This window comes from Pongo abelii, chromosome X (assembly GCF_028885655.2).
Source record: "Pongo abelii isolate AG06213 chromosome X, NHGRI_mPonAbe1-v2.0_pri, whole genome shotgun sequence".
NCBI classification, from domain to species: domain Eukaryota; kingdom Metazoa; phylum Chordata; class Mammalia; order Primates; family Hominidae; genus Pongo; species Pongo abelii.
In genome coordinates this window covers 10,227,480-10,252,744 of record NC_072008.2, presented here as the reverse complement: position 1 = coordinate 10,252,744, position 25,265 = coordinate 10,227,480, and the positions used below count along the sequence as shown (strand labels likewise).

General features: G+C 43.8%; 1 protein-coding gene across 1 annotated transcript in view; it reads right to left on the bottom strand.

The window, feature by feature from the left end:
• CLCN4 (chloride voltage-gated channel 4) overlaps window positions 1–25,265 on the bottom strand; it is a 78,938-nt gene that overhangs the window by 15,926 nt on the left and 37,747 nt on the right. The window contains exons 5-11 of the mRNA XM_024240934.3: window positions 24,778–24,965; window positions 21,806–21,928; window positions 13,350–13,556; window positions 13,138–13,218; window positions 11,347–11,892; window positions 7,327–7,513; window positions 5,891–6,289 (exon numbers count right to left, since the gene is read on the bottom strand). Of these exons, the coding sequence (XP_024096702.1) occupies window positions 5,891–6,289; window positions 7,327–7,513; window positions 11,347–11,892; window positions 13,138–13,218; window positions 13,350–13,556; window positions 21,806–21,928; window positions 24,778–24,965 (1,731 nt within the window). The remainder of the gene's footprint in view (window positions 1–5,890; window positions 6,290–7,326; window positions 7,514–11,346; window positions 11,893–13,137; window positions 13,219–13,349; window positions 13,557–21,805; window positions 21,929–24,777; window positions 24,966–25,265) is intronic.

Here is a 25,265-nt window from a genome sequence, read left to right as displayed (position 1 = left end):
AGAAAAAGCCATGTGAAAGAAAGCTGAAGAAAAGTAGGGTAACAGGAACTCATTAGAAATACAGCTTAACGCGGTGCTAGAAACCCAGGCTATTTTAAGTCACACATGAAATAAATCCATCGGTCTCAAGATATTTCTCCAAGGCGATTTTCCTTCTGTTGGAATTTTAATCTTTCTTTCGGTTCATGGGAAAAGGTTAGGGAAAATGTACAGCAAGGCTTGCTTTAAAATGGATCCTGGTTCCCATAATACATTTCTTGCCTTCTCAAAGACTACTATTCACCTATATTGTTCTTTCAAAAATAAAATTCTAACTGCCTCCTCTAAGGCCATTTAGTGCAATAGAGTACTCTAATGGAAAACTGGCAGCATTTGGGGTCAGGCTGAGTCTGAAAAAGGGTCTCTGTTTAAAAGAGGAACAGAGGGCCTGCTGGGCACATGCCTCCACATTATATGGGTCAGGTTAAATCAAGTTACATCAAATGGGGTATGATTCTGCCACAAATACCAGACGACTTTGATGCACAACATGTTTTCAAACATAGACTGTTCGATATATACTACATACTTCTCTCCTAAACCAAGATGATTCTGTCCTTACCCACTAAGGCAGGGAGGCAACTGGCAACACATACTTATTTGCTCATTTCCATAGACCAGCCGATTCTCTTAAAGTCCCACTAACAGGATTTCCATCAATTTCAACCATTGAGTGAGTGTCAGGATTGGATCAAGTCGCAAACCCCAATCAAGAGTTGATGACATGGATTTGCTGAACCCCTTCTAAAACCAAATACAATTTAATAAAAGGTCGATCCACTTGCTACAATAAAATAAATAACATGCTTATATCTCCTTTGAACCTACTGATTGGGTTAGAAGCCCTGATTTCTAACAGCCACTAGCTCAATGAACTCTTGCTCACCAGTGCACTCCCAGTGCCTGGACAATGCCTAACACACAGTAGACACAAAACAGATATTTGCCAAATGCACATATGAATGAATGGATGAGTAGGTCTACTAAATGTCAGTGTATCTGGTTCTGCCTGCCACATAAAACTGAACCTATCTCACATAGGAGGCATCAGGAAGGAAAGCACACAAGGTATTTACTGCCAAGCAAAAATGTAGGGTCAGAGCCAGAAGCCTGAGCTATGCACCTTGCTATTCCCACAGTGGCAACTGCTACTCTCCTCAGAAAGGTTCTGCTAGGCCACTTTGGAACTCTATTACAGACTTACAGGAGGCTTCAAACTTTGTGGGTAGAGGTGCTAGGAACAGGCAAAAGCCTGTGAATGGAAGAAGAACCAGCAAGAAAGCTCTTTGCAATTCTCTACTAGGGTGAAACATCTACTCTCAGTTTGGACCAGAAATCATCAGACACCAAAATGCCTGCATGTAAGTTCACAGAGGGCAGAGGCAGTGTGCTGTCATCCCTGGACTCTGAGCTTCTAGGATGGTATCAGCACATGGTGGACACTTAAGAAATATTTCCTGTGTGAAAGGATAAACCAACTAACTCCTCACCCAGGGGATGAGCCAGTGCTACAAGAAAAGAGACCCACATACCCCAGGAACACTTGGGAGTCTGTGTTGAAAAAGAAACCAAAACAATACAACTGAAAATGCATCTTTTTAAAAGACCTAAAAGACAAAAAGGAAATGCACTAAATATCAATCATATCTTCTTTGGTGATAAGAATGTAGGTGGCTTTTTAAATGTTTCCTTTTTCTTCTGATTTCCCCAATATTTGGAGTGTGTATTACTTTCATTTTGAAAAAAATGTAATAAACTTCATTTTTAAATGTTTTAAAAATAGTTAAACTGTTTTTAAAACTGTCTTTAATGTAGGAGGTTTGTCATATATTCTACTAGAATGAGTCTCAGTGGCCACAGCTCTTGAAAAAGAATGTACATTTTAGGCCAGGCACAGTGGCTCATGCCTGTAATCCCAGCACTTTGGGAGGCTGAGGTGGGCGGATCACTTAAGATCAGGAGTTTGAGACCAGCCTGACCAACATGGTGAAACTCCGTCTCTACTAAAAATACAAAAATTAGCCATGCATGGTGGCATGTGCCTGTAGTCCCATCTACTCGGGAGGCTGAGGCAGGAGAATTGCTTGAATCTGGGAGGTGGAGGCTGGGGTGAGCCGAGATGTCGCCACTGCACTCCAGCCTGGGAAACAGAGCAAGACTTAGTCAAAAAAAAAAAAAAAAAAGAAGAAGAAGGAATGTATATTTTATGAGCACCTGCTAAGGTTACTCAACATTCCATTTCCTAGAAGCAATATGTTCATATGCCAGATGTAGAGATGGTAAATAATAAAGTATGGGTAAGAGAAATTTCACAAACTATGTGATAGGCCAATAAATTTTTCAAAATTGGAAATAATCACATATTCATTGGGCTATTGAGTGGCTTTAGAGCAATGGTTCTCAACTGGGAGCAATTCTGCCTCCACCCTCAGGGGACATTTGGCAATGTCTAAAGACATTTTTGGTTATCACAATAGGAGAGGGCAAGTGCTCCTGACATCCAGTGGGTGGAGCCCTGGGATGCTGCTCAACACCCAAGAGTGCACAAGACAGCCCCAGCACAGAGAATCATCAAGCCCCAAATGTCAGTGGTGCTGAGGAGGAGTACTCCCACTTGAACTGTGTTTTTAGGGAGGTAATAGTCTATCATCCTGTTAATTAAAAATGCTTAGCCAGGCATGGTGGTGCAAGCCTGTAGTCCTAGCTTCTCCGGAGGCTGAAGCAGGAAGACTGCTTGAGCCCAGGGGGTAGAGGCTGCAGTGAGTTATGATCGCGCCACTGCACTCCAGCCTGGGCCAAAGAGCGAGACCCTGTCTCAAAAAAATTTTTTTAAATGCGTCCATAAGACAGATATAATTAATGAGATAGGTTAAAATGGAAAATTGAAAGCAACCACAGAAGTAGTACAAAGATGATATGATAAAAAAGTAAAGATTATACAGAAGAAAAAGCAGATTATTTTACAAGTTATTGTCTGTCTACTAAAGCATGGAGAAGTCCCTCTATGTGTGTATGTATATATATATATATATATATATATATAAACATCCCCAACAGAAAGGTGTAGATGACACCACTATTCTCCATGACCTAGTCCAGTAACTAACAGCCCTCCCGGGCAGAAACCTCTTTCTCCCTTGTCTGACAGACCTGACACTTAGCTTTTTGTTCAGTGCTGGATGTAGACCCCTTTCTGCAACTAAGCGTCTTCCACATGCTGGAGAATCATTAGGTTGGTGCAAAAGTTAATTGCGGTTCTTGCCATTGAAAATAACGGCAAAAACCGCAACTACTTTTGTACCAGCCTAATAAATCATCCACCAGACCAAAAAAACCTGAGAGTTTCCTTAACTCTTCCCTGAAACTCTAACTTTCCACCCTTTAATCATCTCTGCGACTCCCCGCTGAGTCCTCTTTGAACCTCTACTTAACTGCAGAACTCAAGACAAGAAGCACCTGAGCCCTGCTAAGTACAGGCGAGTCCTCATATTTGCAGAGCAATGAGAGGTAAAGGCCCATTTGCCAGGAACTTGAGCAACAGTCGCATACGGCCCCGTGTGCTAGTATATGATGGTGAAGAGAGTCACGTTGCCTAGGTGGTGCTAACGAAGTGCTCTCTAACAAAGATAACGCCATGCTTTGGCATTCCAAAACATAACAAAACATTTTCAGCTTCATGTGAGCAGTTGCTACAATTTTTAAACATGATGTGTAAGAAAAATCCTTATTTACCTCACTTACCTTTCTTTTCTGATCCATACTATCTTGGATCTGTCTATAATCTTTGCTCCCAATTCCTCTAGGAAGTGAAATTGGCATGGGATAGTGTCTAGCTAAATGCTGTCATATTTCTATACTCATAAAATGGCACAAGATTCCTCAAATACAGTCACGCACCTGTATTTCTCCACCAGCGTACAGGGGCTCTTCCATTTCCACAGGCCAGAAAAACAGCTTTTCTGATTCCTCAGAGCAAAACACTCCTTCCCTTTGCACAAACCATGTAAATAGCACCTTCTATATTATTATCGGTCTGATTGAAAGCATATAGGTGGTATTTACACCGTGTGGTGCCTCTTCAGACATTCCAAACATAGCTTCGAGAAGAGTACTTGGTTGGTAAGCTTAAATTTCTTCTGTAACTGGTTGATGACAATTACTGCTTCCCACTTGATTACAGTAATGGGTTTCAGCAAAATTAGTAAGCTGCCTCTTAGCAGGTGTGCCTGGAGCTATACAATAGACAATAGATTCTGTGACATTTATTACCTTAGTTTTTAAATTTCAACCTTTGCTTAAAAGATCCTAGGGAATGAAAAAATTTTTAAAGGCTGCTGATTACAATATTTTTAAACAAACCGAATCCTACTTAAACAACCTTAAAAAACCTCATTATTTACAAGGCAATATTTACACAAAGGCACCTACCTACCCGTTAAGCAACAGGACCTATAATAAGGAGAAGCATCGCTGAACACTTAAGCACAAACTTGCTACGGTGTCTAAAATACAAAATCAATTTTTGCTTTGGGGGAGGTAAAAATGTTTGAGTGTCAAGCTAAAATGGGAGAGGATAGCTTGTCTAAACTTATTGTTATAAAGCCTTTGATGAAGATGCCTTAAAGATATTTTAAAGCTATGTAACACTGGGAAGAGGTTTAAGGGAGGTGCCTTGGAAACAGGAAACAAAGGACAGAGAGAGAAGTAAGCAGTTGCCTGGTGGAAATGTATTAACAGTGGGCCATTCCAACATCAGACCAGGGAAAGTCCCATTGACAAGCTTCAAGAATACTCTGGAAGATATATAGTAAAACTGTCGTGTGCACATGGGAGCCATGCCATGGGCCCTGCTCTACCATGAGATGCTGGAATGTTGTACAGATCACAGAGCAAGGATGGTGAGCGTGCCCGTGGATGTGCTATGCTGGTCCTTGCCCCTGCCACCTTGAGGCCCAGCAGGACTCTACCCCTCCAAGGCTCACAGCTTCTCCTTGCCTGGGGTCCCAGCAACTCACAACCAGACCTCTGGTCCTCAGCCCGCAGCCCTCAGCCCCCTCTGTCTTAGGAATTCTCCTACCTCCTGTTTACCCTTCTGTTGGAGCCATCCCTAGGCTGATGGGGCCCATGGGCTTGCTTCTCTGATCCACCTGTCGTTGGGACACCCTGACCTGGGCATCATTCCATACTCCCCTCCCCCAACTCAACAGCCTGCCCCTCAGTGCAGCTGATTGTCATTCAAACACAAGAGGAAAATAATCTCACGCAATTGGTTCCAGCGATGTCTGCACATTTACCCACAAGGGCCTCTAACTGTGGAATCTGACATCATATCACAAAGTGAAGCAAAAGACTTGTGTGGTGGCAAGGGGTGTCTGGGGCAGAGAACTCGTGATCTCAGCCGGATGGTTGGTACACCTGAAAGTCTCTGAGACAGCTCAGCCCGAGCCACTCCAGGCTGTCGCCTCTCTTCCTTCTCAGCTTTAGCCAACAATTGCTGAAAGGCAGCAGCGGAGCAGGGCCAGGGGGCTGCTTGCAAACATGCAGTCACTTTGCAACCAAGAATGTCTACCCAAGACTTGGGTTTAAAGCCTTTTTCCTTACAGTGTGACGTGGGGACCAGCAATATCGGCCTTAATGGGGAACTTGTGAGGGATGTAGTATCGGGTCCCACCCAAGACCTGCTCAATCAGAATCTGCTTTTGAGCCAGACCCCTGGGTGACCCAGAGACATGTGAAAGCTTGAGAGCCCCTGGCTTAATGCACATCACCTCAAAAATCTTGGATAATGTTAGGGGTACAAAGGATGCCATTCGGCTCTTGGTAAAATGTGAGCTTCCCTCTCTTTACTCACTTATTGCGAGAATTAGTTCCCTCCTCTGGGCAAATCCAATGAGGCGCTCGGAGTCTCTGGAGACCACCACAGGGAAGCCGTTGTAGTCGGTCTCCTTGATGAGCGTCTCCACATCCTCGACGGTCATGCTGTCCTGGGTGAGCACCGACAGTGGCGGCTCTCCCCGCCGGGGCCGCATGACGTCGGTGGCCAGTGTGCGGTGAGTAAACTCATCCTTCACGTCAAGGAAAGGGTACCCATTTAAGTGGATGTGGGCCTCATAGATGCCTTCTTTCCCAAATGCATCAGCTACCCACTTGCTGGTCACAGCCGCTGCCATCAGGGGCACGATGTACTCCAGACCCCCCGTTAATTCAAACATAATGACCACCAATGACACCGTCATCCTGGTAACTCCACCTGCAACAGAGGGGAGGAGGAAGATGCCAAAGTGCAACCCGGGCAGGTCACGGAAGCATGATTTGGGGAAAATGACAGACAGGCTGTAAATTCCCCTCACACCTGTTCCGAGCAGACTCTCCCACACGCTTCCTACACTGGGCCTCTGGAACCCAGGCTAGGCCCTGTCAAATGTGGCTTTGCATTGGGGAGCCTGAAGTTGCATCTCACTGGGGCCTCTGCTCCAATGAGGGATCCTGGGTTGTCTATTCACCCTGGCCCACATAAGCTTTTTGGTGAGTGGATCCTACATGGGCTCTGCAAGCTTCTGACTAAGCAACCATGGTGCTCTTCAAGAACCCCATAAACAGAATATCACAGAAATTCTTAAGGACTATAGACAGGGGACAGACCCACCTTTGTGCCCCTGAATGATTAGGTGGAGAAGAGCCTTCTGCTAAACCAAGATTTTTATTTGCAGACAGTCCCTGACTTACGATGGTTCAACTTACAATTTTTCAACTTTCCGTGGTACAAAAGCAATGTGCATTCAGTAGAAACCATGCCTCAAGTACACAGGCAACCATCTGTTTCTCACTTCCAGTACAATATTCAATAAATTACAAGAGATATTCAACTTCATTATAAAATAGGCTTTGTGTTAGATGATTGTGCCTAGATGTAGGCAAATGTAAGTGTTCTGAACATGTTTAAGGTAGGCTAAGCTAAGCGACAACGTTTGGTAGGTTAGGTGTATTCAATGCATTTTCAACTTATAATATTTTCAGTTTATGATGCATTTATCAGGATGTTAACCCCATCATAAGTTGAGGGCATCTGTTTGTGTGTGTGTGTGTGTGTGTGTGTGTGTGTGCACAGTGAGCGAGACATAGCCTTGGTGCGTTAAGCCATTGTGATTTAGGGGTTTACTTGTTATAGCCACACAACCCAGCCTATCCTGAGTAAAGAAAATGTTCAAGTCCATGTCTTCCTTCTTGGCAGTCCTCTAAGCCAGATTAGTTCCCCGGTCCCCGACCCTGCCCCACCCGTGGTCGTACCGAGGCAGGCCGCAGCTCCCACCATTGCGTACAGCCCTGGTGTGACACAGTCTGCACCGGGTCTGCACCAGTTCCTGAAGATGATCCAGTCATGGTGATGGTAGGCCAGCTGCTCCACGCCAATTCCCACCATCCTGCCTGCTATCGCGCCCACAGCCATGCTGGGGATGAAAAGGCCCGACGGGATCTTGAGGAGACACAGAGAAAAGCAACATGAGGGAAAAAGACCGAGTCCCCGCTTCACAACCCCCAGGAAACACATTCCCCCTTGACGGGATTGCATTTAGCTTCAGTCTTCAGAGGAGGTGCAACTCTGCAAAATAGGTCAGCTGGGGAAAGGTGGGACAAATGATTTGACCTGCTTAGTCAGTCATATCTACTGCAACTTAGAGAGAACGCAATTTTATACTTTGATTCCCTCTCCTTCAAAAGCTGGCTGGGTTCGCCTGCTGTGGATTAAAGAACGATAAGCCCCACTACAAATAACATTCAAAGTGAGCATCTGTCACTTGAGACACCACTTTCTCTCTCCCCTTGCCATGTCATTCAGAATGGCTTTTAAAATTAAATGTCAAGCCACAGCATGAAAATGGAAAAGAAGGGCCTGCGACTGCTCCCAGGTAAAATAAAGAAGCTGAGTCCATCATTGCAGCCACCCTGGATCTTCCAGAAAGCACTTCAATGGCTCCCTGCCCTCTCTAGTAGGTGGTGGCTGAATACCTGTCACAGAGAGACGAGGGAGGCAATTCCCTCTTCCTAATGAAGTACATTTTCTAATAAGTATTCTGAATATTTTCAAGCCAGGGTAGGGGCAGCAAAGAAATAGAATGTAAACTAAAAGACCTTGGTACCAGCGTGTTCTCTACCCTGCTGGATGAAGATACATTTTAGTTTATCTAATGACCACACATGTACTATAGAACAAGCCTGACTCCCTGTGTTCACTGAAATGACACGTGACCGCTGACCATGGGCAGCAGCTGCAATGATGCTGGCCCCAGGTGGTTACCCATCTGAGGATGGAAGCAGAACTTTAACCTAATTCAAGTGAAGTTTGGATCCTTGGGTGTGATTTCTAGAGTCAGAACATTCCTTAGGAAATCGTTCCTTTCTGAGCTTCCCCTTATTCTACATCATTTATATCCCTGTAACATCAAAGGAGACTTTTCTCAGCAGGCATCATAAAATGTTACCAGCATCTTCCTGAGACATGAAAACAAATCCCTTTGCTAGGAGATGACAGATCAGAGACAGCCAGCTGTTTAATAAGGTCCACCCATCCTTGTTCTTAAGGCCCAAATTCAGGTTTGTATTTGACCACTACGACACACTCAAGTAAACAACTTCTTAGAATTTTTTTCTTTTTTTTTTTTTTTTTTTTTTTTTGAGACGGAATCTCGCTCTGTCGCCTAGGCCCGTGTGCAGTGGCATGATCTCGGCTCACTGCAGCCTCTGCCTCCTGTGTTCAAGTGATTCTTATGCCTCAGCCTCCTGAGTAGCTGGGACCACAGGCGTGTGTCACCACGCCCAGCTAATTTTTGTATTTTTAGAAGAAATGGGGTTTCACTATATTAGCCAGACTGGTCTTGAACTCCTGACCTCAAGTGATCCACCCACCATGGCCTCCCAAAGTGCTGGGATTACAGGCATGAGCCACCATGCCCGACCATTAGATTTAAAAAAAAAAAAAAAGACAATTCAGACTGGGTGTGATGGCTCACGCCTGTAATTCTAACACTTTGGGAGGCCAAGGCAGGCGGATCACTTGAGCCCAGGAGTTCCAGATCGGCCTGGCCAACATGGCGAGACCCGATCTCTACAAAAAATACAAAAATTAGCTGGGCATGGTGGCACGTGTCTGTAGTCCCAGTGGGCTGAGGCAGGAGGACCACTTGAGCCCGGAAGGTCAAGGCTGCAGTGACCCATGATTGTGCCACTGCACTCCAGCCTGGACAACAGAGTGAGACCCTGTCTCCAAAAAAAAAAAAAAAAAAAAAAAACAATTCAGGCAGGGCAAAATGGTGCATGTGTGTAATCCTAGCACTTTGGGAGGCCAAAGCAGGAGGATCACTGGAGCTCAGTGGTTTGAGACCAGCCTGGGAAACACAGGGAGCTTGGTCTCTATTTTATATTTTTAATAAAAATAAATAAAAGACAATTCATAGAAATGCCACACAGAAAGCAATAGTAATAGAACACAAAAGGGGGCTCTGGGAGGTGGATAATGTTCTGCTTCTGGTCCTGGGTGCTGGTTACACAAGTGTGTGTGTGTGTTTTATGAAACTCCATCAAGCTGTACACTTCTCTATATGAACGATATACTCTAATAAAAGTTTAAGTAAGCAATGATAGCATTATTCATAATAGCCAAAAGGTGGAAACAACACAAATGTCCATCAAAGGATGAGTGGATAAACAAAATGTGGGATCTCCATAGAATGGAATACTATTCAGCCATAAAAATGAAGTAGTGGCACATGCTACTATGTGAATGAACCTTGAAAACATGGCACTAAACGAAAAAAGCCAGTCACCAAAGGTCACATATTATATGATGTCATTTATATGAAGTGTCCAAAATAGGCAAATCTAGAGACAGATTAGTGGTTGCCAGGGGCTGTGGAAGGGAAAAATGGGGAGTGACTGCTAATGGAGATGGGATTTCCGTTTGGGGGATGAAAATGTTCTAAAGCTAAATACAGGTGTTAATTGCCCAGTATTGTGAATGTATGTAATGCCACTGAATTGTATACTTTAAAATGATCATTTATGTTTTATGGATTTTACCTCATTTCAAAAAAAAAAAAAGCTATAATAACAAAATCCCAGGTTCCATAAAAGAAAGCTCTTTAGGAGGGGCTTTTAAAGTATTTTAACATAATGATTTTAACAAATGATTTTAACACAATGAAAGAGGAAACCAGCTGTCTCTTCTCTGGCTTTAGGAACAAGAGTAATGAAGGCATGTGCTGTTGGGTGTGGTGTGGTGGCTCATGCCTATGATCCTAGCACTTTGGGAGGCTGAGGCAGGAGGATCACTGGAGCCTGGGAGTTTGGGACCAGCCAGGGCAACACAGCAAGAGCCTCATCTGTACAAAAAATTTTTAAAAATCACCAAGTATGGTGGTTCATGCCTACGATCCCAGCTACTTGGGAGGCTGAGATGGGAGGATCATTTGAGCCCAGGAGGTTGAGGCTGCAGTGAGCTGTGATCATGCCACTGTATTCCAGCCTGGGAACAAGACGAAAGGAAGGGAAGGGAAGGGGGAAAGGGGGAAGGGGAAAGGGAAAAGGGAAGGGAAGGGGAGGGAAGAGAAGGGAAGGAGGGAGGGAGGGAGGGAGGAGGAAAAGAAAGCATGTGCTCTCATCCACAGCTCTGTTCTTCAAAGAGGATGTGTGCAAAGAGGCCCTGTCATGCCCAGCCCTACCCAGACGGGGAACACACTCACTCTGTGCTCCCGTCATACCAGCGTGGTGCTCACCACAATGTCAGAACTCCAGGTCTGCATCTCTTTCTCCCAGAGCTGTGTGCTCTGCAAGGGCAGCTTTCTGTTTGGGTTCTGTATCCCTCAGACTTAGCACGATGCCTAAGATACAGCTGATACTCAATGCATGCTTACTGAGGCAAACTGAGCCAAACCTGGGCTTTTTCCACCACCTGGCATCACCTGGCCAGCGGCAGGAAACCTGTGGTCACCACCACCTGTTCTGGGAATGTGTGAAGTAGGTTTGATGCCTAGCTCTGTCTCCCATAAGCTGTGGGTCTGATCAAGCCACTTAAGATCTCAGAGCCTTAGTTTCCTCAGTTGTAAAATGGGACTAAAATCTCTATTTCATAAGCTTATTGTTTATTAGAAGTTATTTCCTATTGATTAAAGGAATGTCAAGTGCCTGGCACATGAGAACATTCAAGAAAGGCCAGTTCCCCTTTTTCTCCCACCGCAATTTTACTTTAGAGAGTAGGGTGCTGTCCCCAGAAGGACATGGGTCCCCACCCCACCTTCCTTCCCTTTCACTTACCTTCATGCCAAAGGTAAATATGGTAACGACGATTTTGAAGATCAGTGCCAGGGCCAGCTGCCACATGGCCGTGTAAACACCGACACCAGCCGGCCGGTCTGGAATGTCATCCACAGGCCGAGTCATGTTGGGGTCATTGATGTAGTCACAGAGCTGGGAAGACTCAAGGGCTCCACAGTCATTGAACAGCTCAGAAATGAGCTCGCTGGTGCTCTGGCGTGTGTAGGGATTGGGGTAGGCAATGATGGCAGTGATGGCGGTCACCACAATGACCTCCAGCACCGGGTACTTCCCCAGCCTGGTGGTCTTGCGCCTCCTGCACCAGGCGATGTTGCAGCGGATGAAGAGGGTTCCCCACAAGCCCCCGAAGACCCCAAGCAGGATGAAGGGGAAGAGTTCAGCCATGTACCAGGGCGTGTGATATTCCACATAAAAGAGAACAAGACGGCTATTCCCAAAGGGATTGATGGATCTCAGCGTAAAGGCCGCCACCAGGGCTGCGAAAAATGACCTCCACAAGGTCTTCAGAGGAAAGTAGTAACTGACCTGAGATGAAAAAGTAGAAAATTAAAGACTGGCCGGAGAAAGAGCTGCTCAGAGCCAAGCCCTCTGGTTGGCATGAAAGTCACACTCTAAGTCCAAGAGTGGACACACTCATTCCATGAGCCTGGACTTAATGTGACCAAAACGCATCAGCAAAGATACCTAGAGAAATCTAACTATGTCTAGAAGTGGAATGGACACTCATCAAGGTGGGTTTGGGCTATATTTTTAAGAGAAAAGTATTTAATCATAATTCTGTTCATGGCACAGAGACTCCCCTAGAAGCAAATAAACCTCTGGATTGGATTCTACAGACAACAGAGTAGATCAGGGTTTGGAAAACTCTGGGCTGCAAGTCACTTGCAGCCCAGTGAATGCATTTGTATGGCACATGAGTTAAGAACGGTTTTTACATTTTTAATTGATTGAAAAAGGCGAAAAAATCTTTTGATTTGAAATATTCAAAAGAAGAACAATATTTTGTGACATGTGAAAACCATAAAATTCAAATTTCAGTGGCCATAAGGAAACATCTATGGAAATGCAGACATGCCCATTTGTGTACATATTGTTCACAGCTGCTTTCATGCTATGACGGCAGAGCTGAACAGCTACAACAGAAATTGTATGGTCCACAAAACCAGAAACATTTACTACCTGGCCTTTTACAGAAACGTTTGCCAACCCCTGGAATAACCCATTTGGGTTACCAAAATAAAAAATGCTTAAATAAGTTGGTTACGAGAGGGAGAATACTGTAAATCTTTAAAAAAAAATCACCCTGGCAATTTTTAAAACAATACTTGAAAACAGGAATTTATCGGTGGTGGCCCGGTATTGTGGCTCACGCCTGTAATCCCAGCACTTTGGGAGGCCGAGGCAGGTGGATCACCTGAGGTCAGGAGTTCAAAACCAGCCTGACCAATATGGTGAAACCCCCATCTCTACTAAAAACACAAAAATTAGGCAGGCGTGGTGGTGTGCACCTATAGTCCCAGCTACTCAGGAGGCCGGGACAGGAGAACTGCTTCAACCCAGGAAGCGGACATTGTAGTGAGCCAAGATCGCGCCATTGCACTGCAGCCTGGGTGACAGAGCGAGACTCAGTCTCAAAAAACAAAAACAAAAACAGTGGAAATTGTGGCTCCTTAATTAACTGCCGGAATCTTATCCAATACTTCTTTGATTCTAACCCTCAACGGGCCTTGCTGCTCAAAATCATGAATTCCCTCAGCTGCCCATTCTCACCTCTTCTAGACTGAAAAGCACGCCTCCAATTGGTGCACCAAAGGCAACAGAGACTCCAGCAGCTGCTGCAGCTGAAAGCACCTACAAAACAAATAGTTCTACATAAGCTTCAAGGCCTTCCATGAAAACAAACATGCAAACCTGCAGGTCAGACAGCAGGAGGGGGCTTTGAGAAGAAAGTTTCGCTGCAGATGGAAGCTGAGCTGGCTCACCTCCCGCCTCTTGCCCTCATTCTTGCTGTACTTGGAGAAAAGGCTGCTGAAGAAGTTGCCACAGCAACAAGCCACGTGCACTAGCGGCCCTTCCTTCCCAAGGCTCAGACCGGAGGACACTACCAGCACCAGCGTGACTGTCTTGATTAGCAGGGTCCACTTCCCCAAGTAGCCCCTGATGATAAAGCCGCTCAAAATGGTCTTTATCTGAAACAGAGGATGGAGAACAAGAGGGAATGAACTCCTTCAATCCATGGCTAGGAAAAGAGCTATAATTCCTCTGAGAGACATGTTCAAAGTTTAGATTCACTCAATAGCATGGAACAGAAGCCATTTTCATTTTTGATTTAACGATAATTTTATATTAACTGAAATATTAAAAACTCAATGCATGGTAAATCGTAAGGATTCCTAGAGTACCAAAAGAGGACTGAATAAATCATTAACAAGGTCTCACCTGATTTATGGCATTTTATCCTGTTCACATTACCTTTTGTTATGTTGAGAAGAGACATGTACCTATTGATGTTAACTGTTAACTTTTGACTCTGAAATATATCCTAGATTAAGAGATGGAGAGCTGGCTGACTATGTGACAAGGCAAGGAGAGTGAAGTAGTTAAGAATCTGCTACCCCAGGCTGGACACAGTGGCTCACACCTGTAATCCCAGCACTTTGGGAGGCCGAGGTGGGAGGATCGCTTGAGCCCAGGAGTTCAAAACCAGCCTGGGCAACATAGAGAGACCCCATCTCTGCAAAAAAAAAAAAAATTAAAATTAGCTTGGCATGATGGCATGCACCTGTAGTCCTAGCTACTTGGGAGGCTGAGGTAGGAGAATCACTTGAGCCTGGAAGGTCAAGGCTGCGGTGAGCCGTGATCGTGCCACTACACTGTAGCCTGGGTGACAGAGCAAGATCCTGTTTCAAAAAAAAAAAGGAATATGCCACCCCAAAATATGCCACTCTGGCAAACTGACTATTTTGGGTTAAAGGCTCTTGAAAAACAGCAGGTGCAAGAAGATCACCTGACCATTCTTTTTCTTTTTCTTTTTTTTTTTTTTTTTTTTTTGAGATGGAGTCTTGCACTGTTGCCCAGGCTGGAGTGCAGTGGTGTGATCTCAGCTCACTGCAAGCTCTGCCTCCTGGGTTCACACCATTCTCCCGCCTCAGCCTCCCGAGTAGCTGGGACTACAGGCACCCGCCATCACGCCTGGCTAATTTTTTGTACTTTTAGTAGAGACGGGGTTTCACTGTGTTAGCCAGGATGGTCTTGATCTCCTGACCTTGTGATCTGCCCGCCTTGGCCTCCCAAAGTGCTGGGATTACAGGCATGAGCCACCGCACCTGGCCCATTTTGTTTCTTAAAAGCTGGAGATGAAATTCCCATGTGAAGGATGCCCTTCCTATACTAGAAGGAAGCATCATTCTTATCATCAAAGACAGGAAGTTGAGGCTGAGGGAAATCTGCACGAACCAACCTTGTTAGACTAACCCTCATCCTCCTGGCCACTTCACCCAGCTAACTCCCCTAGCCCAGGCTCCTCTGCCTCATCACACTTTCATAGATTACTACTCGTCCAATTCAGCACATAAGTATTCAACCCTAACTTCATCTTTGGGTCTTCACTCCTTATGAAGGCTCCCATGTCATGTAAAATTCATTAAATAAACGTGTATGCTTTTCTCCTGTTGATCTGTCTTACATGTCAATTTAATTCACAGGCCCAGCCACAAACCCCTAAAAAGGTGTTTGCCCCTACAAGAGCAAAATGGCAGTTGAACTTTAGGTCAGGGGTTGACAAACTATAGCCTGTGGTCCAAATCTGGCCCACTACCTATGTTTGTATGACCCACGAGCTGAGTGTAGTTTTAACATTTTTAAAAGTAGTATGTAAAAAAAAAAAAAAAAAAAAAGATTACTAGCTTTCTGGTGAGAATAGTTGCTCCATCTTGCCCATTGGCCTCCAAGGCCTAATATATTGACTCTCTTTCTTTTATAGGAAAAGTTTGCCAACCCCTGCTGGAGGCGATGTATTAATGAATTTTTACTGTCCAATTCTTTCAACTTTTCTGTATGTTTGAAAACATTCTTAATACAACGGTAGAAAATGAAGAAGACGCTCAATATTCCAATGATATATGTTTGGGGGATGTAAAGATGTTTGAATCCATCATGACACCTTCTCTTCTGTCAAATCCTACCCTCTTTTATTGTAAAGGACTTTGACTATAGGGAGTGTTATCTTGCTCCATTTCCAGACCTGCTGCATTTTATAAATACCAAATAATGGCTTTCTTTCTAAACCTTCACTTGAGTCTTTGCCTAATGCTTTTAGAATTCAACTGGGTGCCTATCTCAGTGATTAACTTCATACACCAAGGGCCTCTCCCCTGCCAAAATGGTATTCTCTTAGATATAGAAGCATCATCAATGATCAAACAACTTTTCTACCTCCAACCACTCCCCCAATTGGCTGAAATGGAGTGAATGTTTACTGCTGGGTTAGCAACTTACAAGTCTGTAATCACAGATTAATTAGACACCAAGTGAATCCGTCAATGAAATCTGTGGTCAACTTCTGGTTTTCATAATGGGACAAGGTTATCTCTTGTCAGTGTTATTTACGTAACTTCAAAACACCTCCTTGTGGGCATTGCTCTGCCAAGTAATCAATTTCTCAAATAGCTACTACAGTTGTTCTCAACCGTGGCACTCATCAGAGTCACCTGGGGAATTAGAAAACACTGCTGACTGGCTCTCACCCCAGAGATTTGACATAATTGGTCTGAGGTGCATCCAGGGTATGAGGATTTTTACAGCCTCCGTAGGTGACTCTAAAATGCAGCGCAGGTGGAGAGCACTGTTGATTCCTGAAAAGAGCAGCACAGAGATTCCTTATTTCTCAATACAGTATTTAAGGGACAGCCCTGAAACACTCTTTGTTCTTTCACCAGGTCCTTCTACTGAGCATCATGTCACCTTGGGCGATTTGGGGAGGGTCATGAGGTGAGCTCATCCAAGAGTGTGTATGTTCCTGAAGGACTCAATGAGCTCCTTCCTACAGAACATGTGCGAGGTCTCCTAGCTATACAGTCACATGGTGTTTCCTGAACTAGCCTTGAACTAGTGGCAGACAAACTAGTGGTGGTTAGACCCGTCCTTAACTAGTGGTAGTTAGCTTAATTGAGCCCGTGCTCTGGGATCTCAGATCCCTTTATTTAAGGGATGTTTTATTACACCTGCCACAATTCTGCCCTTTTGTGTTGCCTCGAATAAAATTATCTATAATTTTTTGTCAGTTAGTTAATGTGGATTTGGACCCAAGGGTATAGTTTAAAAGCGTAATACCATTTAGAAAATTACAAGCATCTAAATTACCTGAGCCTTTGCCAGCCATGACGTGGTGAATTGAACAATGTAATAGGTATTTTGTAATTCTCTAAAATGATTTTATAAAATTCTCATGATCAAATTAGGGACTAAAGAAGACAAATTCATTCCCAGTAGATGGCAAAATCCAATCACTTGCTTTAATTTGAATTCATAGAGACTGAAGCGAGTAGGGCTTTAATGAGATGTTCTGCAGCGGATTTGTGACTTGGTGGTGTTAACCTGAAAACCAGAACTCTTTCCGATAAATAAATATTTGTAAGAGTGTTTATGTTTTATGTTTTTTAATAAACTGAAACATCAACACAGAATAAGTTCTGAGAGGGTATGATTTCTCATATAGTTGACATGACAGTGATTCTACTGACAAAAGGAAGCAAGTAGAAAGAGGACACCCTTACCCAGTTCTCCCTCAAGTCCCATGTGCAACAAAAGTTGAGTATTCACTCTTTTTTTTTTTTTTTTTTTTTTTTTGAGGCAGGGTCTGGCTCTGTCACCCAGGCTGGAGTACAGTGGCACAATCACAGCTCACTGCAGTCTCAATTTCCTGGGCTCAAGTGATCCTCTCACCTCAGTCCCCAGAGTAGCTGGGACTACAGGAGTGCACCACCAATCCTGGCTAATTTTTTTTTTTTTTTTTTTTTATGAGACACAGTCTTGCTCTGTCACCCAGAATGGAGGGCAATGGTGTGATCTCAGCTCACTGCAACCTCTATCTCTCAGGTTCAAGCGATTCTCGTGCCTCAGCCTCCCAAGTAGCTGGAATTACAGGCACATGCCACCACGCCAGCTAATTTTTGTATTTTTAGTAGAGATGGGGTTTTGCCATGTTGGCCAGGCTGGTCTCAAATTTCTGGCCTCAACTGATCCACCCACCTCAGCCTCCCAAACTGCTGGGATTACAGGCGTGAGCCACCACACTCTGCCACTTATTTTCATTTTTTTGTAGAGATGAGATCTCACTACATTGCCCAGGCTGGTCTTGAACTCCTGGGCTCAAGCAATCTTCCCACCTTGGCCTCTCAAAGTGCTGGGATTACAGGCAAGTATTCATGTTTAAATGTGCTTTATAGAACTTTCATGGAGAGCATTTATTACATAGAAAAAAAAACCTTCTTTAAATTTGCTTCTTTTTTCTTTTTTAGAAACAAGGTCTTGCTCTGTTGTCCGGGCTGGAGTGCAGTGGTGCAATCATAGCTTATTGCAGCCTCGAACTCCTGGCCTCAAGCAATCCTCCCACCTCAGCCTCCTAAGTAGCTGGGATTACAGGCATGAGCCCCCGTACCTGGCCTAAATTTGCATTTTAAAAAATGTTTCCAAAGGAATTTTTCACTCTAAGTAATCAAAATGTTTTAGAAGCAAATGCTAGGGAGGACGAGCAATTTTTAAAATATACAAAAGTGCATCACATTCAAAGTTCATTCTTACACAGTGTGCCTATAGCAGCTTATAGCAGATCACCTCAGACAATGATAAACATGTTTTCCAAATAGCTCAGTCAATACCTTTGCTAGAATGAATGAAGAACAGCTTCATGTCTCAACTGAAGTCAGTTTCCATATTTAGTTGGGTGTTGACTGGGAGGAGATTCTTTTTACCCATGAATTATTTATTTACATTTACTTTTTACTCTGCCCCTCTCCTCCAAGAACTGGGAAAAATACTGTATCCTTATGTTAAGAATTTCCAGCTCTACTATAGTAACATGAAGACTTTGCTACTGCTGAGTCAAACCTCCATTTGGTTCCTGAAAGTTCTTTAAAAAGATTGTTATGAACTATTTAGGAAATAGAGAAATGAATCCATCACACACTTATATAGAGTTAAAAGAATATTAATAAAAATGAGTACCCATGTGCCCACTACCAAGTTTAAGAAACAGAAGAGTGGCTACCTCATGTTTGCCTCCCCAGTGGAACCTTCTTCCTTCCCCTCACCACTTCCTACACCATTTCTTCCCCTTTCTCTATAGTTTTAGCACACACGTTTTTTCATTTCAGCTGTTTATAGACATTCTATTAACCATACTTTATCCTTGTAAAACTTGCTTTTTCACTTAACATCACATTTTTAAATTTCATCCATGTCTATGTATCCCTTGTACTTTTGTCACATAAGAAACAGATGCTCAGCTAGGTACAGTGGCTCACGCCTGTAATCCCAGCACTTTGGGAGGCCAAGGTAGGCGAATCACTTAAGCCCAGGAGTTTGAGACCAGTCTGGGCAACATGGCGAAACCCCACCTTTACAAAAAGTACAAAAATTAGCCAGGTATGACGATACACACCTATAGTCTCAGCTACTCAGGAGGCTGAGGCAGGAGGACTGCCTGAAACTGGGAGTTCAAAGCTGCAGTGAGCTGTGATCATGCCACTGCACTCCAGCCTGGGCAACAGAGTGAGACCTTGTCAAAAAAAAAAAAAAAAAAAAAGAAAAGAAAAGAAACAAATCCTCAACTCAGTATTTTACTCCTTCTGAGTTCAGCTATCACCAATAAAATGCCCAATTTAGATGATGACAAAGTCCAGCCAGCCCTTCAAAGACAGAACTCATATTCGAACTCCCTGTCTATAAGGACACCAGCTGAGCCACACATCTACAGTTCTTGGAAGGGAGAGATGGGACTACCCAGTGTGCCTCTTACTGCTTCTATTTTCCACCAATTCCCCATTGGCCATCTCCTTATTTGCAAAATGCTTGAGTCAGAAATGCCTACTGTTGGGCAGTGGGACCACAAGCTGAGATGTTTTAGACATCAAATAAAATAGAGTCAGCTCTGTTATGACACTTGGTTGGAAAATGCAAATTTGCCTCAAGCACTGTGGCTCACACCTGTAATCCTAGCAATTTGGGAGGCCAAGGCGGGAGGATTGCTTGAGCCCAGGATTTCAAGACCAGCCTGGGCAACATGGCAAAACCCTACAAAAAAATACAAAAATTAGTTGGGCATGGTGGCACATGCCTGCAGTCCTAGCTCCACAGGAGGCTGAGGCGGGAGGATCACTTGAGCCCAGGAATTTGAGACCAGCCCGGGCAATAGAGTGAGACCTCGTCTCTATATAAAACAATAACAAAACAAGAAGGCCAGGCGTGGCAGCTCACGCCTGTAATCCCAACACTTTAGGAGGCCGAGGCGGATGGATCACATGAGGCTAGGCCAACATGGTGAAACCCCGTCTCTACTTAAAAAAAAAAAAAAAAAAAAAATTAGCCGGGCATGGTGGTGCACATCTGCAACCCCAGCTACTTGGGGGGCTGAGGCATGAGAATCGCTTGAACCTGGGAAACTGAGGTTGCACTCAGCCGAGATTGTGCCACTGCACTCCAGCCTGGGCAACAGAGCGAGACTCTGTCTCAAAAGAAAAAAAAGAAAGAAAAAGAAAAGGAGAAAGAAAAAAGAAAATGCAAATTTGTTCTAATGTCACTCATGTTAGGGAGGAATTTGAGCATAACGCAAATTTTATGTCTATTTATACACATTTCCTCCAGGAGAAATACCAGGTAAATGCAGAAAATTGCACCCAGTCATGTAGGAAAACACAAAATACACATGAGCCAAACATCTACCAGTTCACACACATGCCAGGGTGCCACACCCATCTCTGCCTGCTGTCTCAACTTCCCCTACAACTTCAGATAACCTTCCTTATGCCCTTCACAGCAACGCATAAGTCGCAGCCCTTCCGACACCCACTTCCACAAGCAAACTTCAAGTTCTTTGCAGGAAGTGACATATTTATTGTGGTATTTACGTATTTCTTAGCCACTTATGTGTACAACTGCGCTCCTGTTTTTACTAGGTTCCTCTTTTTGTCGTATGTGTCAGTGATGAAGTTTTGTGCATTGTGCCCCTAATTCATGTTCCCCATAAAGCCCTGTGGTTTCTGTTGTGTGATTTTGCATGGCACGGTGATTTTTAGGAATGTGTATGTCACATTATAGCAGAACTGGCTGCGCTGAGAAAATAGGTTGGTAATACAGCTTATTTTTCAGGTTCCTGAAGCAATATGTTAACATCAACCATCAAAAATTCAGCATGACATATTAAGACTTCTTTTTTCTATCTTTCCTGAAAAAAGACCATGTTGAATTTTGCCTCTGATTGTCTTTTCATGACTTCAGCCCTTTCTGCAAACTGCCTGGACCACCGTCAGGGCTGGAGGGTCCTCCCAAAGGGTGTGGATTTACTGCCATACTCGGCCCACAACTACATCTTCAAACTCTCTAGCCCACTGCCTGTGGGCATCGCTAAGGCATCAACCCAAAGGAGAACTGAACTGCATGGATTACAGCGATGATACCAGAACTTTTAAAATTACTTCTGGCTAAAATTGCCACCATCTGGGCTTTTCGGGAATCACCTCAATTATCATGATTCTGCCCAGTAGGTCCTCATAGGTTTCAAGTTTGGTCTCAGGCACTCCCCTTAATCGGTGAGGTCACTTCCCTCATACTTCGGTTACATGAAAGTGCTGAAAACTATTTATAAGAACTCGAAATTCACGGGGGTACGTTCACAGTGCATGCATTAAAGGCAAAATTCAGGTTTTTAAAAGATTGCTATTAGCTTGCCACCAGAAGAGCAAAACGTGGCAAAAGAGGTTTCATCATCAGTGAACTTTCACAGCAACAAACCTCCACTATCGTCTCTCACATTACATCACAGATGCACTGATGAGTTATTACAGCGTGTTTATGTGTGTGGTTAATGAACTCTGATTCCACAGGCTTTAAGAGTTATGCCTGGTTTACAAAGACAAGGCTTTTATCATCTGAGAAGCAATAGCACAGAAATCTTGAAGACAGTGTGTAAATCCTGAAGTCAGAACACTGGGTTCAACTCACAGCTTACCAGCTTGGTTACCTGGGGCAAGTTACTTAACCTCTCTGTGCTTTAGTTTCGTCAACTATCAAATGCAGAATAATAGTACCTACGTCATAGTCCTATTGTGAAGCTTAATGAGTTAGTAGAAGTAAAATGCTTGGAACTGTGCTTGGCACGACCGTGCTACAGAAGAATTTGCTATTCTTATTATTGGTACAAAAAAAATCAGCCAGAACTCACCTCTGGAATGCCAGAGCCACAGGCATATGGTGCAAATACACGCACCAGGGAGACGGCCAAAAATGCAAACAGCAGCGCCCATAGGATGTACATTAAGTAATTCAGAATGTAAGCACTGGCACCCTAGACAACAGACACAAAACAAAAAAGGAAACATTAGCCACAGCTGACCTGAGCAACAGACTCAACCCCTCCCCATCTGTCTTGACAACAAAAGCTTTGACGGGATTGGGCAGGTTTGGTCCCCATCCTGTATAAACCAAAAGGCCAGCGTAGGTTTATCAGCTGTTGCTATTGCTACAGTCAGTACACACAAACAGAGCAGCGGGTGTTTCTCCGGGAGCTGTTTACACGCGCCTTCTACAGAGTGAAGGCTCAGCAGTAATGGAAACCGTGGATGATGCTTGGTTTTAATCACCACTTGCATAGAGTTAATCAAAGGTGTGACACAGAAAATCCTGCCTCCGAGACCCTGGCAGATTAGTTTTGTCTTGTCTGTGGTGACTTGGTCTCTTAGCTTTCATTAAGGCCACACCCAACCACAGCAAGCACTCCCACTGCCAATGAATACGGGTCGGGCCTGTATTTTAGAATTCTGCTACTCAAGGTGGGGTCCATGGTCCAGCCACATCAGCAGCTTATGAGACATGCAGACTCTCAGGCTTCACCCCAGAATTGCTGAACCAGACACCAGACACTCACGGCTGGGGCCCAGATAAATGTGTTTTAACAAGCCCTCCAGGAGGTTCTATGCGCACTAACATTTGAGAGGCACTATCAGAGAAGAAAAACGTGATACTTTCAGAATAATTCATTGAACCATTTATTCCAAATTATCTGATGTATGGAGAAGGTTTTCTGAACCAAACACACAGTCTGGGGTCCTATGCATGAAGGGCCTGGTCTGCTGGGTACAGACCACACTCTCTAGACCTCAGCTTCTTGCCACCATCTGGATTACTTAAGTAAGGGGGGCAGGAAAGAGAGGTCACCTACAAGTCAGGCCATGGACAGCCACATGTGTGCCTATTAAATGCAAAAACACGTTCCAGGAGACCGCTCTGGCCTTTACAAGCACATATATTCACACCCTATGCGGTGAGAAATCGGACTAAGAAATACCTTTCACCCACTTAAATATGTACTTTTTTGGAGGCTAAAAATAACTCTCACTCTTACTAAAGGTAATTCTTCGAATCAAAGTATAAATCTTAAAAACAGTTGAAAAGATGGATGGCCGTATTTCCCCAAAACACACATTGCAAGTAGGAGAGAAGAATAAAAATATGACGCACAGCCAATTCTGTCTGCCTGCTCCCATCAACCCAAGTAGAGAATTTCTTTTTGGAAGTAATGGACAGCACTGAGAACGTGTGAGATTTCAAGATCCCTGTCTACTTCTGAGATTTGAAGGAATTAATTTTCAATTCCACTGAGAAAGAGGTTTAGCAAAAATGGCAAAGTGCATTCCAAATGTCTTCAGCTGTGGTAAGTCAGTCAGGTTAAAAAAAAAAAAAAAAGTGGGGAAGGGAGGAGATGTATAAATAGATTACATATATCTTGCAAGATTAGTTCTAGCTTGAGAGATCCTCACATTACCCCTAATGTGAAACTTGACAACCTGGTTCCTCCTCACGTGGCTTTCTGATCCTTTAATAACCCATAGTCATGGTGGTAACCACTGAAATGGGTTAGAAGTTAACTCTTTCCTGAACTAAGATTTTAATAAAGATCTGAAGCTCTAAATGCTATGGGTCTGTGGTTCACCACTATTATCTCCTGTGCCTAGGGCATTCTCTTTATAGAAGACCCAGAACATCCTCTATAATGTGGTCATAAAATGCAATGGAAGATGACTGAAAGCACAATGAGATGCCACTTCATAACCACTAGGATGGCTACAATCAAAAACAGATAATAACAAGTGGTGACAGCAAGGTGGACAAATTGGAAGTCTCATACACTGCTGGTGAGAATGTAAAATGGTACAGCCACTTTGGAAAACAGTCTGGCAGCTGCTCAAGAGGTTAAACATAGAGTAACCATCTGACCCAGCAACTCCACTCCCAGATATATACTCGAGAGAAATGAAACATATGTCTTCACAAAAACCTGTACAGAAATGTTCATAGCAACATCATTCATCATAGCCAAAAAGCAAAAGCAACCAACAAATGGATAAATAAAATGTGGTCCATTCATACAATAGAATATTATTCAGCCATAAAAAAAATGAAGTAATGGTTCATGCTACAATAGGAAGAAATCTGGAAACATGATGCTAGGTGGAAGAAGCCAGACACAAAGTCCACACATTGTATGATTTCATTTACATGAAACATCCAGAAGAGGCAAATCTAGAGAGACAAAAGGTAGATCAGTGGTTGCTCAGAGCTGGCAGGTTGGGGGACATGGGAGTGACTGCTAATGGAGACAGAGTTTTGGAAAGGATGACAAAAATGTTCTAAAATTAGATGTGATAATGGCTGCAAAACTGAATACACTACAAGCATTAAATAGTACACTTTAAATGGGTGAACAACATGAACTGTGAATTTATCTCACTAAAGCTGTTTTTTTAAAGGATAACTTAAAAAGTTATGTTCTTCTCAATTAGAAGATATCAAAGTCAACCTTATTTCTTCAGCATGATCAGCAAACCACCTTCGGTAAGAAATAATAAAGCCAAATATAACAAGATAAAGCCAAATATGAGGCTTAAAGTGTATATATATATATATATATATATATATATGCATTGTGCACATGAAACTGTGGGGAAGGGTTTTGCAAGTGAAGTTTGAGTGGTAGCATTAGAGCTAGAAAAAGCCAGTCATCCTAGTGTTAAGCCACGAACTTCAGAGCAGGCACTTGAAGGTGAAATCACAGACATTCACAAATCTCCCAGCAGCATTCCCAAGCACGCATGGAATGGCAGGGGTCCCCAGTCAGGACCCTGCCCAAATACCCACCTCTGACTGATTCACCAGCAGCTCCGACCATTTCTGCCACAGGGGACACTTGTCTCTGTCCTCAAAAGTGGTCTCGTTAGAAGTCCAGCAACACTGCTCATGGCTATACCAGAAGGCAGACAGGCAGACCCCCTCCTTCAGGTCCGTCATCCAGTCCACGGCAAGATCGATGACCCCAGCCAAGGTGCCTGGAAGAAGTAACACGAGCCACTAAGAGGAATCGCCCCATGATGCAACAAGAATGAGACCAACACGGCGGCCAGGCAGGGGCACATCAGCAATGATGGCCCAGATTCCAGAGCAGGCAATAAGCTTGCAATGGGGCTGTCACTTACATAGGAAGCTTCTTTCATTAACCTTGCAGCACTTGAACATTTATGGTATGGGCAAGGCAGCACAAGCCCAGTGAGAAATACAAAGGGCTCAGTAGCTTGAATTGGGTAGGAGAGACAAGCAACTTTTGCAATTTTTCCCTTTCCAAGTTTTTG